This window comes from Podarcis melisellensis (assembly GCF_964234715.1).
Source record: "Podarcis melisellensis genome assembly, chromosome: 1".
Taxonomy (NCBI): Eukaryota; Metazoa; Chordata; class Lepidosauria; order Squamata; family Lacertidae; genus Podarcis; species Podarcis melisellensis.
The window spans coordinates 130,840,366-130,856,608 of record NC_138528.1 but is presented as its reverse complement, the minus strand read 5'-3'; the positions used below and the strand labels follow the sequence as shown (position 1 = coordinate 130,856,608).

The 16,243-nt window shown below is 44.3% G+C and overlaps 2 protein-coding genes across 7 annotated transcripts; one reads left to right on the top strand and one right to left on the bottom strand.

The window, feature by feature from the left end:
• Positions 1 to 1,588: 1,588 nt before the first annotated feature.
• Positions 1,589 to 5,930, bottom strand: ABHD13 (abhydrolase domain containing 13). Of its 5 annotated transcripts, none has more exons than XM_081920020.1 (2): positions 5,817 to 5,930; positions 1,589 to 2,777 (listed from the first exon to the last, which is right to left on the bottom strand). In XM_081920020.1, the coding sequence occupies exon 2, from the start codon at positions 2,740 to 2,742 to the stop codon at positions 1,729 to 1,731; it is 1,014 nt and encodes a 337-aa protein (XP_081776146.1). In that variant the 5' UTR covers positions 2,743 to 2,777; positions 5,817 to 5,930; the 3' UTR covers positions 1,589 to 1,728. The 5 variants fall into 5 exon arrangements, with proteins under 5 accessions (XP_081776146.1, XP_081776149.1, XP_081776148.1 ...); XM_081920023.1 differs by lacking the exon at positions 5,817 to 5,930 and adding an exon at positions 5,672 to 5,792; XM_081920022.1 differs by lacking the exon at positions 5,817 to 5,930 and adding an exon at positions 5,721 to 5,743.
• Positions 5,931 to 6,046: 116 nt separating this feature from the next.
• Positions 6,047 to 10,061, top strand: LIG4 (DNA ligase 4). Of its 2 annotated transcripts, none has more exons than XM_081920004.1 (2): positions 6,047 to 6,389; positions 7,101 to 10,061. In XM_081920004.1, the coding sequence occupies exon 2, from the start codon at positions 7,114 to 7,116 to the stop codon at positions 9,844 to 9,846; it is 2,733 nt and encodes a 910-aa protein (XP_081776130.1). In that variant the 5' UTR covers positions 6,047 to 6,389; positions 7,101 to 7,113; the 3' UTR covers positions 9,847 to 10,061. The 2 variants fall into 2 exon arrangements, with proteins under 2 accessions (XP_081776130.1, XP_081776131.1); XM_081920005.1 differs by having other exon boundaries at positions 6,787 to 10,061.
• The last annotated feature ends 6,182 nt before the right edge of the window (positions 10,062 to 16,243 follow it).

Here is a 16,243-nt window from a genome sequence, read left to right as displayed (position 1 = left end):
CTACTCTGAGTATGACTAACAATTGAGTATTACCCATTAGTTTTCCACTTCCTGCACAATTTATGCGCTCTTCAAACAAGCACAACCAGTTTTCAAAACTGAATGTTTTATTTTACTACATCTTAAAAAATGAGTGGTTAAAATTGCATCCTGTAAGATTCTGGAGCACTATAAATGGGTAAACTGTTTTTTCTCTTTCTCAGAAAATAAAAAACCCGATTTTTTGCAATAAATGCATTGTTTATAAAGCAAAAATAAAACAGAACACACACACACACACACACACACTAGATATCCTAATAGAATAAGTAATTTGATTTTGTAAAGTATACTCAATATCAAACTCATTATTTAATACTCGTCTTCATCACTTAGTCTGGCCCTCTTAATAACTCAATCCCAAGTATATTTTCATGAGGAAATCCTGTTGTTTGGTGGGACTTATTTCCTGAGAACTACACCTAGGATTCTAGCCTTTAATAACCAAAATATTTTCAGTTTTATTCATGTTACATGACATCTGTCAACAGTGTTTAGAAAATGACAACCATGCTGCAATGAAAGAAAACCAATTCCCCTACAAGAAAACTTTTTAATTAAATATTTTAAAATAGTTAAAGAGGAGTTTGATATGAAAAGCAGAAGTAAATGTTAGACAGGAGATTTTTTAAAAAAAAACCATTTCCCTGTAGTCCAACTTCTCCCAATTGCCATATTGTTGTTTAAGTAAAAAGCAATATTCCAACCAGACTTTAGGTTTGATGCATTTAGCACTCATGGCTTCTAGGGGAACAAGCACAAGAGGCAAAGTGCATGAGTGCTAAGGGCAGTAAACCTTCCAGTATAAGGATACCAAACATGGCAACATGAACACTAGTCAGCCCGTCTTCGTGACTGGATGAGAATATCAGCACTAATATATCATTAACTTTAAATGCATCTTTTCTCCATTCATCCTGCATGTAGATGTAATAAGCAATGAATGCAGCCATTTCATACTGAAGAGAGTGTACTTCCATAATTTTTTTAATTCCTACCCTGCCTTTCCTCCCAAAGGAGCCCAGGGGGCCATTAGTGCTACTTATAATATTAAGCACGCGACACAATCTGAGATGCATAACAAAAGAATTCGGGGGTTTATCATGCATCCCAAAGCTCTAGCTATAGTGTGTGTCGCTAATCATGGTTACTTATGCAGCCAAAACATACACTGCATGCAACAGCTCTGTTCTTCTCTTAAAACCAGTGGGCAACATCCAATTATGTCCGTCTGCCTGCACAACAGAAGTCTTCTTGTACAACAGAACTTCCGGTTTCTCTTCTCCCTGCCCCATCCCACCCTGCTCTATGAAGCATCCTATAATCCTCTGGAGCAAAATTTGGGAAACGGGGGTGGGCTACAAAGGAAAGACGTCCCATTGCACAAGTGGATTCCTCTTGCACTACATCAGATCGCCCCAAGGGTTAACTTAAATTTTACCAATAAGTTTATTAATGTGTCTTAATCTAAGAAATGGAAATTAAGATTAATTTTATCAAAAACATCACTCATTTATAACGCTAAGTGTAAAAACTATCTGGCTCATAATTTATTAGATCTCTCCATGTTTAATTTTGCTCTTTAGATAAGTACAAGACAGAGTACACACTTTAAAAATTGTCATTCTTTATCACTTTCTACAAATCCAGGTGCAATGCAGTTGTATCAGACAGAAAGACTGGAGTTAGTTATATTATTGTTACATTAGATGACATTTTTGCCATTTCTTCAGGGGAATAACTCTTTGCAACTTCTTTGATGAATTGTTCAAGGGCTGTGAAGTAGCCTTGGCACTGCCAAGTGTCATTATGAGTGCCATCTGGAAATATTGCCAATCTCTTAGTCCGCGCAGGGGAAAGCTCATAGAGCTGCTTCATCATAACTGGAGGAATCAGCTGGTCAGCAAGCCCAGAGATGAAGAGTGAAGGCATTCTGCACTGAGATATTTTTCGATAGGAGAGGAACTTGTTTTTATAGCACCACAAAGGAAGGTACCTCATTGGAAAGAAAGAAAACAGAGTGCTGGCCATGTGCGGGATACTAAGGAATGTGTTCTCCACGATGATGGCAGAAATCCTATGGGAATTCTCAGACGCTAGGCGAATAGCAACTGCTCCCCCCAAGGATCGACCAAAGAGGAAAATTTTCGTCTTGTCAAGATCAGATCTAGTCATCACATAGTCTAGCACAGCCTCAGAATCTAAATAGATGCCATCCTCGCTTGCTTCTCCTTCACTTTTTCCATAGCCTCTATAGTCAACCAGCAGTAAGTTTACTTTCAGGTTCACCAGCATCAGCAAAGCATTGGGTAGTCTGTGACCAATGTTTCCTGCATTTCCATGAAAGTAAATGATAGTAGGCGAATATGAGGAATTGTCTCCTGTGTTTCTGAGAAGAATCAGATTGAGCAACACACCATCTTTGGTTTTGATGAAGATATTTTCATGTGGGATGCCAGTAGGCATGGGGACATAGAGTCGTGATGAAGCAGGTTGCTCTGGGAAATAAAGCAACACATCCTGGAATTTATATAATATACCTGCAATAGATACAAATATTAACAGAGGTAATATCATGCCTCCATACAAATGAAAAGTTACTATCAAAGGTAAGAGAGAGATACGGCAGAGGCCCCAGGACCATGAGACCAATGCAAGGAGCCACTTTTCAATGAAAGTCCAAAGCATCCATGATTTTTCCATTATAGTAGTCAATGAATCTTTAGTCCATATGAAGCCTGAAAAAAGAAAATAAATAAGCTTCTTTAAAAACAACTTTTAAAAGGGACAACAAATGTATAAGGTAATTCATACCTATACTTCATGTAGTGCAAAAGACGCGTGGGCTCCAAAATAAATTTAAATAAATAAATTAAATAAATAAAAAGACGTGTGGGCTTTCAAAATAAATTGAAATACAGTTGGGGGAAGGAAATCTAGATCTAGAATATTGTGTGTAATCAATGCCATTAGTATTTCTTCAGAGAGCATAATGTGTAATAAAGTGGGGAGATGACTTTCTACAAGAAGTAACTCCAAAGCTCAATAGCAAAAGCAGAAAAAAATCTGGAGCTGCTTAAATGACACTTTTCTAAATACAATCACTAAGTACAATTTGATTAGCATCTTTCAAACACCCCTACCAGTTGTTATGCCCCCCCCAAGCAGCTGCTACCCTCACAAACAGTACAGTAGGTCTGGGAGTGCAGAGCAGGATTAGGGAATCAAGAGAAACTGTTAGAAACAGGTGTGCCTTCACATAATGAGGCTCTGGGTCCCAGTTAGCATCATATAGACCAGTGGTGGCCAAACTCAGCTCTCCAGCTGTTTTGGGACTACAATTCCCAACATCCCTGACTACCAGTATGGGAGTTTATGGGAGTTGTAATCCAAAAACAGCTGGAGGGCCAAGTTTGGTCACCACTGATATAGACAATACACAAAATGCCTAAATGCTTCAAACTAAAGCCATTCAGAATAATAGGATAAAGTAACACAGGTGCCTGGTAACTGAGGACCAATAAAATAAAAATATAGGACTACCTAAAACGATGTTGTTACATTTTATGGATCTTTGGAAAGCAATTAAAGACAAGATAGGGGATTCAGCTGAAGATGAAATAAATTTTGTGCACAAAATACGTCTTTTAGTCATTTAGAGGGGGTAGTTTCCCAAACCTATTATCTTTATAAATTTGTGAACAACTGTCAAGGAGCTATCAACAATCCAAGCCAACCACAGGGCAGGCACATACATGAAAGGCACGGAATGCAATTAGCTCCTTATTAACAGAAAATAACACAGCAGATTCCTCTGGTTCATCTTAATCCAGCTAAAACATTGCTGAAACTGACCACTAGCTCCGAGCTTCCCACCTCTAGCTCTCTTTGAGTGGGGTGGCAGAGGGGGAGGCAAGCCAGCATGACTGGGACTGTTTTGCTGCTGTGTAGCAGGGCCAACCTCCAACTCCTCTATGTTGGCACTCATACTGTGAGTCTCAGTCTCTAAGCCTGTCCTGGAAGGCCCTCCTTCTCCTGACCTCTGTTGATCACTCAAACTCCCTGCTTCTGGGGGGGCCCTGCTTCCATCTCCCTCATGCTCCTCTCGTCACCCCCTTCCATCCCATCCATGACCACAGTTGGTCACCCCATTTTGAACAGTGTAGCATCAAAGACACTTTGATGCTCAAAAGGCCAGGAGCGACATTGATTTGAGTTAATAGTAGTGTTGGCAGCAGAACATACAATACCAGAAAATTTAAACCTATAATAATAAAACAACTCATCAAACCAGCAAAACCACCACTTAAAACCTGCTAAGCTACCTGGTTAAAGCAAATAGGATTACAGTACAGCATATGTTAGGTAAAAGCCATCTGAAATAGACTAATGATTACTTAAAAGCTTGCAGAGACGGCCACCTACACCACCACTCATGGGAAGTTCCATAGTCCTTTAGGTCCATAGCCACACGCGCACAAAATGTATGATTCAGTCACATTTAGAATACTGCATATGCTGTAGTTGTAATTGCTCCATTTCAACTGGATACTGTATTGTTAGGCCTTCATATCCAGAAACAGAACATACAGCACTTAAAGGAGTAATGATGGTGTGCCAAGTTACAAAAGGAAATGTATTAGCCAGTATTGCCTCACTATCATAAATGTTAATTTTGAAAAACAAGAATGAGGCTACATTAATAATAGTTAAATTTATCAAATAAGTAATTGCAGCTTTGGAAAACATCTTGTATCAGACATCATTCTTATTAATTTCCAGTTAAGAGTTGCCTTTTTAATAGGGCATTACAGGCTGCAGTGTTCACATACAAAAGAGAACTCATAAACTCAACTATGCATCCAGGGTGATGTTCCCAGAATGATGTGATTTTTCACAAGCAAGTTTTTAGGCTATTAAATAATATTTTTAACAATATATTACCCAGACAGCTTTCCTGGATTTCTACTGTGGCTATCACCAAAGCTTCTGGAATGACAGCATAGAGCCAAACCTTTGCCTTATAATAGAGTGCAGGCTACATGCATTATTACTTGGAAAAATCAGGACTTCCAGGTAAACGTGCACAAAGCCACTGTACCACCGTGAACATCAAAGCAAATCCCACTGAAATAAACTGGAACTGCACACTTATTTCAGAGACTATACAAACTCAGCAGGGCTAAATTCCAAAGAATGTCATTTAGAGCTAAGTAATGAGGCTGCCGGCGGGTCTTCAGGCAGCGAGGCCAGAGAGAGAGCGGCAACCGGTCAGAACCGACGGCGCCGGGCTGCGCTGCCCTCGAAGGGCGCGGGCGTTTGGTGCGAGGCGCGGCAGCCGCCTGGGCGAGACAAGGACGCGGGATGTGGGATCTGGACAGGAGGGAGCTTCCACTCGTGAGGGGCCGAGGAAGGGTCAGCCGGGATAAAGGGCCTTCCTGCAGCACCGAGAGCCGTCCCCGCCGCCGCCCTGCCCAGGAAGCGCCAGGCAAGCCGCGCTTCGCTACCTGCTGCGAGGCGGAAGGCGAGAGCTCCCGGGCGCTGGCTAAGGGGAGGCGGGGGACGAGGAGGCCGTCCTCGGCGAGGAGCGCAGGGCAGAGAAGAGAGTCCCGCGGCTCCCGGCCGCCCCTACCTGAGCCTCCGCTGCTCCGCTCGGGCGGATGGAGCCCCGAGGCGCCCACCTCATCGTGGTCCCGGGCGGGACATGCCCGCGCCCCGCTCCCGCCTCCTCCGTCGTCCTCCCCGCCCCCCGGCCGGGAATCTCCTCGCCCACTCACCACTTCCGGGAAACCGGCACGGACGGCAACGCTTCCGGGTCAAGGTTCGAAGGGCAAAGGTTTCCAACGAGCGCCGCGACGGAGCCTATCAGGGAAGCGGGCGCGGCAGAAGGAAACTCCGCGAGAACAGGCGAGGTTTCGCGCATGCGCAGAGCAGGAAGGCCGCCGGCCGCTCTTCCTGTCAGGCTGTGCTTTGGTCTCTGGGCGAGCGGCGGAGGTGGGCGAGGTGAGAAGGAAGGGACGGGGAAGCCGCCTCGTTCAGAGCGCTGGGCCCAGCAGGCCGGCCGCGGCTCCGCGGGGTCTCTCCCTTCTGCGCGCCAGGCAGACCCTCCGGCGCCTCAGGCCCAAGGCTGGACGTGGGAGGAGAAGCCCCCGGGCGGGTCTTGCCGGGTCGCCTTCGCCGCCAGGGGCCCCCGAAGTGGTCTGGACACGCCTGCGGACAGCCGCAGCTACGTCAGCATTTGAATTCTATATCGGCGTCTGCGGAGTCGTGCTCCTCCCACATGTTGAAACTGCAAAGATATTTCAACATTGTTCTCTAGTGTGAACCTGGAAATACGACCTATCCAGACGGTGAGATGCTTCTTTCTCTCGTTATTCATGTGTGTCTCTTGCTCTCTCCTCTTTCGGCCACTCCATTGCAGTGGTCTAGCTAGACCAGACCACTGACCCCTCAAGTCCAGTATCCGTTCTCTCAGTGGCTAACGCTGTGGAAGAAATGCCCACACAGGAGATGAGAAAAACAACCCTCTCGCTCCTCACTTGCGATTCACGGCAGCTAGCATTAAGAGGCAAATTGCATCTTACTGTGAGGGTAGAACATTCCCATTATGGCTCCATGAATTTATCTAATGCCCTTTTAAAGCCATCAAATTTGGTGGTCAGCGTTATGTCTTGCAGGAACGAATTCCATAGTTTAGTTGTGCACTGTGTGAAAAAGTACTTTTTTGCCTTTCTTTCCAACATTCAGCTTCACAGGGTGGCCCTGAGTTATGAGAAGAGAAAAACTTCCTAAACCCCTCCAAAGCTATCCCTAATCCCTCACCACATCATGCATAGATGGCATACAAAAAAAAAATATGTATCATCTTACCATTTTTCTAAACTAAAGAGCGAGATGAGCACACAACCCCAGAGTCATCCGTGACTGGACCTAACGTTGTGTAATAAAACTGAGATTTTAATTCATTTTAAATGTAGAGCTATGTGGCTAATTGAAAAGCAGGAATAAGGTGGGAGTTGTACTATTTGAAAACAAGCTTGCCATTTTCTTTCTTTTTGTAGTGAAATACTCAAGATGTCTTCCATTTCTACTTCCTGTTCTCCTTCCCAACTAACTGTGGCATCACAAGTTCCTTTTGAAGATCTTTGTTCAACATTAGAACGAATACAAAAATGCAAATCCCGACCTGAGAAAACCAAGAATTTCAAGGAGTTTTTAGATTCCTGGAGGAAATATCATGATGCTCTTCATAAAAATGAAAAAGATGTAACAGATTCTTTTTATCCAGCAATGAGGCTTATTCTTCCACAGTTGGAAAGAGAAAGGATGGCTTATGGAATTAAAGAAACCATGCTTGCTAAGCTGTATATTGAGCTGTTAAATTTACCCAAAGATGGAAAAGATGCTTTAAAACTCTTAAATTATCGAACACCTACTGGCTCACGGGGAGATGCTGGAGACTTTGCTATGATTGCCTATTTTGTTTTGAAACAAAGGTGTCCCAGGAAAGGTCAGCTGACCATAAAACAAGTGAACGATATTTTAGATTCCATTTCTAATAATAATGCTGCCAAAAGGAGGGATCTGGTCAAGAAGAGCCTTCTTCAGTTAATAACTCAGAGTTCAGCACTTGAACAGAAATGGTTGATCAGGATGATCATAAAAGATTTGAAACTTGGTGTCAGCCAGCAAACCTTACTTTCCATCTTTCATCCTGATGCTTCAGAGTTGCACAGTGTTACAACTGATTTGGAGAAAGTCTGTCGACAGTTACACAATCCTTCTGTATTTCTTAGTGATGTTTCTATTACATTATTTTCTCCCTTTAAACCGATGCTTGCTGCTATTGCTGATATACAACAAATTGAAAAACAAATGAACAACCAGAGTTTTTACATAGAAACCAAATTAGATGGTGAGCGAATGCAGATGCACAAAGATGGAGATGTTTACAAGTATTTTTCCCGAAATGGGTATGATTATACTCAGCAGTTTGGAGCTTCTCCCTTGGAAGGTTCATTGACTCCATTTATTCATAATATCTTCAACAATAATATTCAGAACTGCATTCTGGATGGTGAAATGATGGCCTACAATCCCACCACACAGAACTTTGTACAGAAAGGTAGCAAATTTGACATAAAAAAGATGTCAGATGATTCAGAATTACAGACATGCTTCTGTGTGTTTGATGTTCTAATGGTTAATAACCAAAAATTGGGTCATGAGATGTTGAGCAAAAGATATGAGAAACTGAATGAGATGTTTACACCAATAGAAGGTCGTTTGCAGTTTGTTCCTAAAAATCAAGCTAACACTCAGAAAGATGTAATAGATTCGCTAAATGAAGCAATAGATAACAGAGAAGAAGGAATTGTGATAAAAAATCCCATGTCAATTTACAAGCCGGACAAACGTGGGGAAGGATGGTTCAAGATCAAACCAGAGTATGTTAGTGAAGTAATGGATGAACTAGACCTTTTAATTGTTGGAGGCTACTGGGGAAAAGGTCTTCGTGGTGGCATGATGTCACATTTTTTATGTGCAGTTGCTGAGACTCCTCCGCCTGGTGAAAAACCATCAGTGTTCCACTCCATTTGTCGTGTTGGTTCTGGTTACACTATGAAAGAACTTTATGATCTTGGCTTGAAATTAGCCAAATATTGGAAACCTTATCGCAAAAGAGATCCTCCTTTAAATATCTTGTGTGGAACTGAGAAGCCTGAAGTCTATATTGAGCCTTGTAATTCAGTCATCGTCCAGATTAAAGCAGCGGAGATTGTGAGCAGTGATATGTACAAAACTGATTATACATTACGTTTCCCTCGTATTGAGAGGATAAGAGAAGATAAAGAATGGCATGATTGTATGACTCTTGACATTCTAGAGCAACTCAGAGGTAAAGCTTGTGGAAAGCTAGCGACTAAGCACTTTGATATAGATAATGATGAGCCACAAGGAAAGAAACGTAAAACTGTGCCCAAGATTAAAAAAAAAATTGGTTTAATAGATCATTTTAAAGCTCCTGATCTTTCAAATGTAAACCAGATTTCCAGTATATTTGAAGATGTTGAGTTTTGTGTTATGACAGGGACACAAAAATATTCAAAATATGAGCTGGAAAGTAAAATAGCAGAATATGGCGGCAGCATAGTCCAGAATCCTGGTTTGGACACCTATTGTGTGATTGCAGGAATTGAGAATGTCAGAGTGAAAAATATTATTTCTTCTGACAAGTATGATGTTGTGAGAGCAGAGTGGCTTTTACAGTGCTTTCAGTCCAAAACATTTGTACCCTGGCAGCTTGATTTCATGATTCACATGTCTCCAGAAACAAAACAACATTTTGCCTGTGAATATGACCGCTATGGTGATAGTTACACAGGTGATACTGATATTGACAAACTAAAGAAGGTGTTCTCAAGAATGAATAACTTTCAGGCAGAGATCTCTCAGGATGCAATTGCTGACATAGAATCACGTTATTCATGGGAAAGCTCTCCACTAAGTATGTTCAGGCAGCACACGATTTACGTGGATCCTTCTGATGAATTGAGTAATTCAGGTGCTAGGATTAAACAAACAAAACTATTAACTGCGCTGATACTTCGATTTCATGGAGCAAAAGTGGTTCAGCAGCTTGAAGAGGGTGTGTCCCATGTAATCAGTGGAGATCATGCTCATTTGAAGGAGATAAAGACACTGAGAAGAACATTCAAAAGGAAGTTTAAAATTTTGTCTGAGCAGTGGGTAAAGGATTCTATAAAGACTGGCAAGTTACAAAATGAAAATGTTTACTTAATTTAAATCATTTCATTTAATAGGAAAATAATTACTTTGATTAACTTCATTTATCTATTTAATGAATTCTGACAGGCTCCTTTTAATACTTCACTTCATTTTAAAGTTTGTAGATAAAGTTTCACAAGTATGAACATGGAAGAAAAGCTTTCAGGTATGGTGCTGAAAAGTAGGTTATTTTTTTAAAAAACAATCCTCCATTTTATTGAGCTGCGGCTAGCACATTTCCAGGCTTCCTCAAACTTGGCCCTCCAGATGTTTTTGGCCTACAACTCCAATGATCCCAAGCTAGCAGGACCAGTGGTCAGGGATGATGGGAATTGTAGTCTCAAAACATCTGGAAGGCCGAGGTTGAGGAAGCCTCGTCTAGTCACTGTAGAGCTCTGTTGGCACAGCTGCCAGTGATGATCCAGGCGTCTCCACCGTGGCAGCCTGTGTCTTGTCCCTCATAGGTATTTTTAGACTTCAGTCCTACAGGGGTGGTACAGAAGGTGGTTGAACTGCCTTCTCCAACTCTGCTCTTCCTGGCAGGAAAGAAATGAGGGTGGATAAGTGATCTTGCAATTGTGTCCTTTTAACGGATGTTTTTATAAATAACCATTTTCCTCCCACTGGGAAAATCTTTAGGCGAAACGGTGGGGCCCTTACCAGTGTTGGAGCTTCAAAAGCTGTTAGATGTTTCCATAACTGTTGTGTGGGGGATCTGACATTTTATTTCTCCATCATTGATGGACAGGGAGCTCTGATGTTTCCTCGGACTCTTGGGATATATTTCTGGGGTCACAGTTTGTGGATTATAATTTGAATTTAAAAGTCTAAAAAAATTAAATCTGGGCATTCATTCTTTGAAAGAAAGCTCTGTGAATAACTATACAAATAAAATACTTTTTTTAAAAAAAACACCTGCTTCTGATTTTGAAATCAGAAAGACTTGCTGAGAGTACTTTCTGATGTATTTCAAGTATATTAGGAACACTTTTTGATATATTTTGGACGCTGACAATACTAATGTTGAAGAGTCTTTGTTATCCAAACATTTTTAAATTTTCTACTAGGTGACATAATCATAGGTTTTGAAGCCGGAGGGGAAGACAGTAGTACAGTATTGCTGTCTTCTTTCATTCCAGATCAAGTGTGGGAAAAGGTTTGATATTTTAGGCCACATACCAACTAAAATACACCTACGCTTTCTTGCATTGTATTTATATTTCCCATTTATATTCCCCCCCTTTTTCAAATAAAATGTCATACATGCATTGTTTGTTCATTTGCCACATTTCACGGCTTGGCCATATCAGGTCTCAGTGCAAGGGATAGTGTCAGTGAGCGAGCTGAGGAGGGGGCAGCGGGAGGCAGGGGTCCAGGACCAGGAATCTTCTTCACCTGCTGAGCAGCAGCAGCAGAAAGCTCCAGCTTTTGTAAGCAGAGTTTCCAGCCTCAGTTGCTGGAAACAACATTCGTTGTTCCTGGCCGGACCTTGCTGCTTCTTGCTTCTCGTGACCTCGGCTTGGACGCTTGGCTTTCTTGACCCTTGGATCGTCTGACTACGTGAACTGAGATACTCTTGACCTTGGACTGGACCTTGTATATGGACTCTGCGTCCAGGCAAGCGCCCCCTTGAGATTCGGCTGATTCTCCCTCCACTAAGCTCTGCCGTGGCTGGCAGCACAGGACTAGGACACTAGCCAATCCAACAGTCCAGAGTTGCCCCTTGTACTTAAGACACTATGTTTCTCAAAAACACTATCTTTTTTTTTAAAAAAAAGAAAGCTGGAGCCAGCTCGCTCTCATCAGGAGCAAAAAGGCCGATCATCAGCCGGTGGAGTCACTTTGCCTTCTGCTCCTTCAGGCTGCTGCCCAGCAGGTGAAGCTGTTTCCTGGCTTCTGACAGCCGGCCGATGTGGCTTCTCCCTTGGCGGGTGGGATTTGTGGAGAACAGTGGGGTAATCCTTCCCTGGCCTAATCCTGTGGCAGAGAGAGGGCACACAAAGGCAGCTGCCTCATCAGCAGCAACTCTCAAGTCGGCCTTGTGTATGCATCTCACCAGCTCAGCACAGCCCAATCCATAATATATTTGTAAAAGTAGCACTGGGAGAGAGAAGGTCACAAAAACTCAACTCTTCCTCCCTACCTGCCTGGCCACATGAAATAATACAAAATGCATGTCAGAAAGGATCCTTGCAACTAGGGTTGTCATCCATTCCTTAAAAACAGGATAGGCCTGTTTAGGGGGCATGGAGTCTCCTGTCCTAATTTACCCCCAATTTGTCCCGTTTTTGAAGTCATAAAAATAGAAATTGGCATTTGTGTGCTCACCCAAACTTGCTTGTAACATACTAGCTGCTTAGAAAGGTGAGCCCTCCCTCCCCTCCAAAGATTGACACTCCAGGCTTGCCAATAATGGGGCAGCAGCCTTGAGAAAGCACTTGTTCATTGCAGAGTAGGGAGGCAGAGTGTTACTGAAGTTCAGTAAGGAGTGTTTAGATTACCGGTAATCCTGCCAATTAATTGTTTTTAAAGGTGCTTCCCCCCTCATTCTCACAAACAGAAATAAACACATATTTTACGATAGCACGTCACTTACAATTGTTAGAATTGGTGTGGGTAAAAAAAAAAATCAGCATTTTTTCCAGCACTTATGCCCCTGTATTGTAAACCAGCCTTGTTACCCCTTATATTACAAATGCAGAGGGAGGAAGCAGAGACTGGCAGAATTACTGAAAGTTAGTGACTTTCCTCTAGGCCAGATGTTTAAAACTTGAGTCCCCAGTTCCCTTGATCAGCTACAGTACATTCTTTCTGTGGCTCCCCTGTGGGGAAACAGGCTCCAACCTTAGAAGCCGAAATAAATAAATTTAGTTCTTATGTATATAATAAAGGTTCATAAATGTACCAAGCAAACATGTACATAGATATATAGGCCACATGTCTGAAGCTGCACAGGAGAGCAGCCATGGAGCCATTTTGACTCCCAGGCTGACCAGGAGTTTTATCTGCAAGGTCAAATGGAGGAGCCTCCCCATTGTCTTTTCCTTCACAGATCCTGTCTTAAGGGTATGTCTGTGTATGAATAGGGTAAGCCTGTGACTTGGCTCAGGAACTACCGTATTTTTCGCACCATAGGACGCACTTTTTCCCTCCTAAAAAGCAAGGGAAAATGTGTGTGCGTCCTATGGAGCGAATGCAGGGGGGGAGGCAGGCGGGAAAAGCCCCCAAGAGCCGCACACAAGCTCCGTGCGCTCTTGCAGGCTTTTCCACAGGAGGGAGAAGGGACTGACTGGCCGCATCAGTCCCTTCCCCCACCTCCCAGAAATGCCAGGAGAAGCCGCGCAGCCCCTTTAAAGAGCTCACGGCTTCTGCGGGCTTTTGCGAGAGGTGAGGGAATCCCCCCACCTCCCAGGAAAGCCAGGAGAAGCCGTGCAGCCCTTTTAAAGTGCGCACGGCTTCTCCCGGTTTTGCGGGAGGTGGGGGAATTCCCCCACCTCCCAGAAAAGCCAGGAAAGCCCTGCGCAGCATCTCCCGGCAAGGAGAGGCTGCGTGGGGCTAAAGGGGAAGGCAAAACAGCGAGCGGGATCCATCCCGCTCGCTGCCTTGCCTTCTTCCATAGCTGCGCGCAACCCCTCCGCAAGGAGAGGCTGCGCGGGGCTAAAGGGGAAGGCAAAACAGCGAGCGGGATCCATCCCGCTCGCTGCCTTGCCTTCTTCCATAGCTGCGCGCAACCCCTCCGCAAGGAGACGCTGCGCGGGGCTAAAGGGGAAGGCAAAACAGCGAGCGGGATCCATCCCGCTCGCTGCCTTGCCTTCTTCCATAGCTGCGCGCAACCCCTCCGCAAGGAGAGGCTGCGCGGGGCTAAAGGGGAAGGCAAAACAGCGAGCGGGATCCATCCCGCTCGCTGCCTTGCCTTCTTCCATAGCTGCGCGCAACCCCTCCGCAAGGAGAGGCTGCGCGGGGCTAAAGGGGAAGGCAAAACAGCGAGCGGGATCCATCCCGCTCGCTGCCTTGCCTTCTTCCATAGCTGCGCGCAACCCCTCCGCAAGGAGACGCTGCGCGGGGCTAAAGGGGAAGGCAAAACAGCGAGCGGGATCCATCCCGCTCGCTGCCTTGCCTTCTTCCATAGCTGCGCGCAACCCCTCCGCAAGGAGACACTGCGCGGGGCTAAAGGGGAAGCCAAAACTTGGCTTGCTCCATAGCTGTGCGCAACCCCTCCGGCAGGGAGAGGTTGTGCACACCCTGTACGCTGCTCTTTGGGGCTGGGGGGGGGAGATTTTTTTCTTGATTTCCCCCCCTAAAAACTGGGTGCGCCCTATGGTCCGGTGCGCCCTATGGTGCGAAAAATACGGTAAGTGTTTATCACTACAAAAGACTCGCCAGGCTCCCCAGGGTATAAATCCAGTAAACATTAACAGGTAACTTGCCAGACAGGAGGTAAACAACCCACTCAGATTTCTGCCTTAGCCCGCCCTTTCTGTGATGTAGGTATGATGTATGGGGGGGCGGCTTCTATGATGTTTCTGGGGGTGGTCTTTGACTCCAAGTTGGGCAACTTAAAATGTCTATATAAGGGCGGACACACCTTGGTTCTGGGTCCTTCTTCTCCTGTGTGTGAAGGGGGCACCCTGTTGCAACAGTTCAATAAAGATCAGGCTTACTAGCTGCTTTGCTTCTCAATATTCTCTGGTTGGCCTCCGTTCTTTTCCTCTGACCGATGGAGAACCTACAAAGGACTCTATAAGGGCTTGTGTCACCCATAAGGGAATAAGGGCAGATTTTTCGTTTATTACAAAGCCCAGTTATGTCACCCCTTGTCTGCAAAGCCACCTCTCCCATCCCCAAAATAGATGCCTCCTCACACAACCCTCCTCTGGTTGTATAAGATTCTGCAAAGTACACCATTGAATACACCAACCTGGTGACATTATACACAGTCCATATACAATTATAGACCTAAAATAACAGGTATGTGAAGGTAGCAACTGGAACTATTGTTATAGATGTGCGGGGGGGGGCCTCCTAAACCCTAGATATTAATAAATGGTAGGATTTTGATTATTTGGAATATTGAAGGGGAAATTGCAGGCCAGTAGAAAAATGCATGCTAAGCTTCCTTTCCAAGCCAGGGCCACACCAGCTTCTGTACTTTATGGAGGAACAAAGGCAAGGTTACAAAACATGAAGCCTATTATTTTAAGGGAAATAATCCAAGTATTCAAACGTCCTTAGTTACTATATCAGCCATATTCTTTCATAGGCCAAGGGGGTTTCTTGGCCATGTTCTTCCTTACAAATAAAGCCAGACCAAACAGGTACGAAATTGTCATTTCTTTCTTTGGTCTCCAAGGACTCTCTGCTTGTTTTGCCAGTTAACACTGCAGGTTCTTTAAAGGATCTTTCGTAGACAATATGAGGGAAAAGAGGTCTTTATTTGAACAAAATAGGAAAAACTCAAACAGCAACAAACCCCACCCCTCTCAAATAGTAAACCTTCTTAAACAGCAATAAAAACCTTACACTAAAAAATAAACAATCCCCCCACCCGATCCAGCCATAGGGAGCCCCCGTATTTCGTCCATCATTCTACTCGACTACGTCGCCCTGCACCATTTGGACCTGCCCCAACCAGGCGGGGTTGGATGTCTCCACGGCTGTTACCTGTGGCAATTAGAGCTCCTCATCTGGGCAATCCAGCCCTAGCTGGACCACCTTCAAGGGCAGGAGTGCTCCTACAGGGACTCACATGAAGGGTTGGTAGCGCAAGGATGGAAGCAGGGTGACATAGTTGGAGAGGATGGCAGACCAAATGCTGCTGAGGCTCCCTATGGCTGGATCTGGTGCTGTATGGGGGTGAAGGTCTGGTGGGGGAATTGTTTCTTTGGAATTGTTCCTCTGGAGTTATTTCTCAGTACATTCATGCCTTGGAAATCGAAGGGAATCCGGTCCAGAAGTCTGTACGACTTCCAAAATGTTTGAAAACCAAAGTACGGCTTCAGATTGGTTGCAGGAAGTTCCTGCAGCCAATCGGAAGCTGCAGAAGCCCTGTCAGATGTTCAGCTTCCAAAAATGGTTCGCGCACCATAACACTCGGGAGCGGTGTTTGGGAGCCAAAACATTCGAGAACTGAGCTGTTTGAAAACCAAGGTACAACTGTATAAGAGAGTTTAAGAAGGTGGTGTCACTCTGTATGTCAAAGGGCATTAACCCCACAAGCTAGAAATCCCAAAAGGAGCAGAAACACAGTGGTGTGATACATGGCACCAAGAGTAATTTAGTACTGTGGACTAGTACTATCATCCCTCCAACCAAATTGCCCAGGAAAGAGGAACTAGGTAGATGCCTGTTCCAGTCATGCCAAAGAGGTAAAATACCTTTAAAGTGACACTGCCCTAGAACAATTTGTCATGAAACC

Coding starts and splice junctions, on each gene's coding strand:
- ABHD13 (XM_081920019.1), bottom strand. CDS start 4,488: ATGGAACTTCCCATGAGTGGTGGTGTAGGTGGCCGTCTCTGCAAGCTT. Junction 2,778..4,436: donor CCGTCTCTGCAAGCTTTTAA/GTAATCATTAGT, acceptor TTCTTTTTTCAG/GCTTCATATGGACTAAAGAT.
- LIG4 (XM_081920004.1), top strand. CDS start 7,114: ATGTCTTCCATTTCTACTTCCTGTTCTCCTTCCCAACTAACTGTGGCA.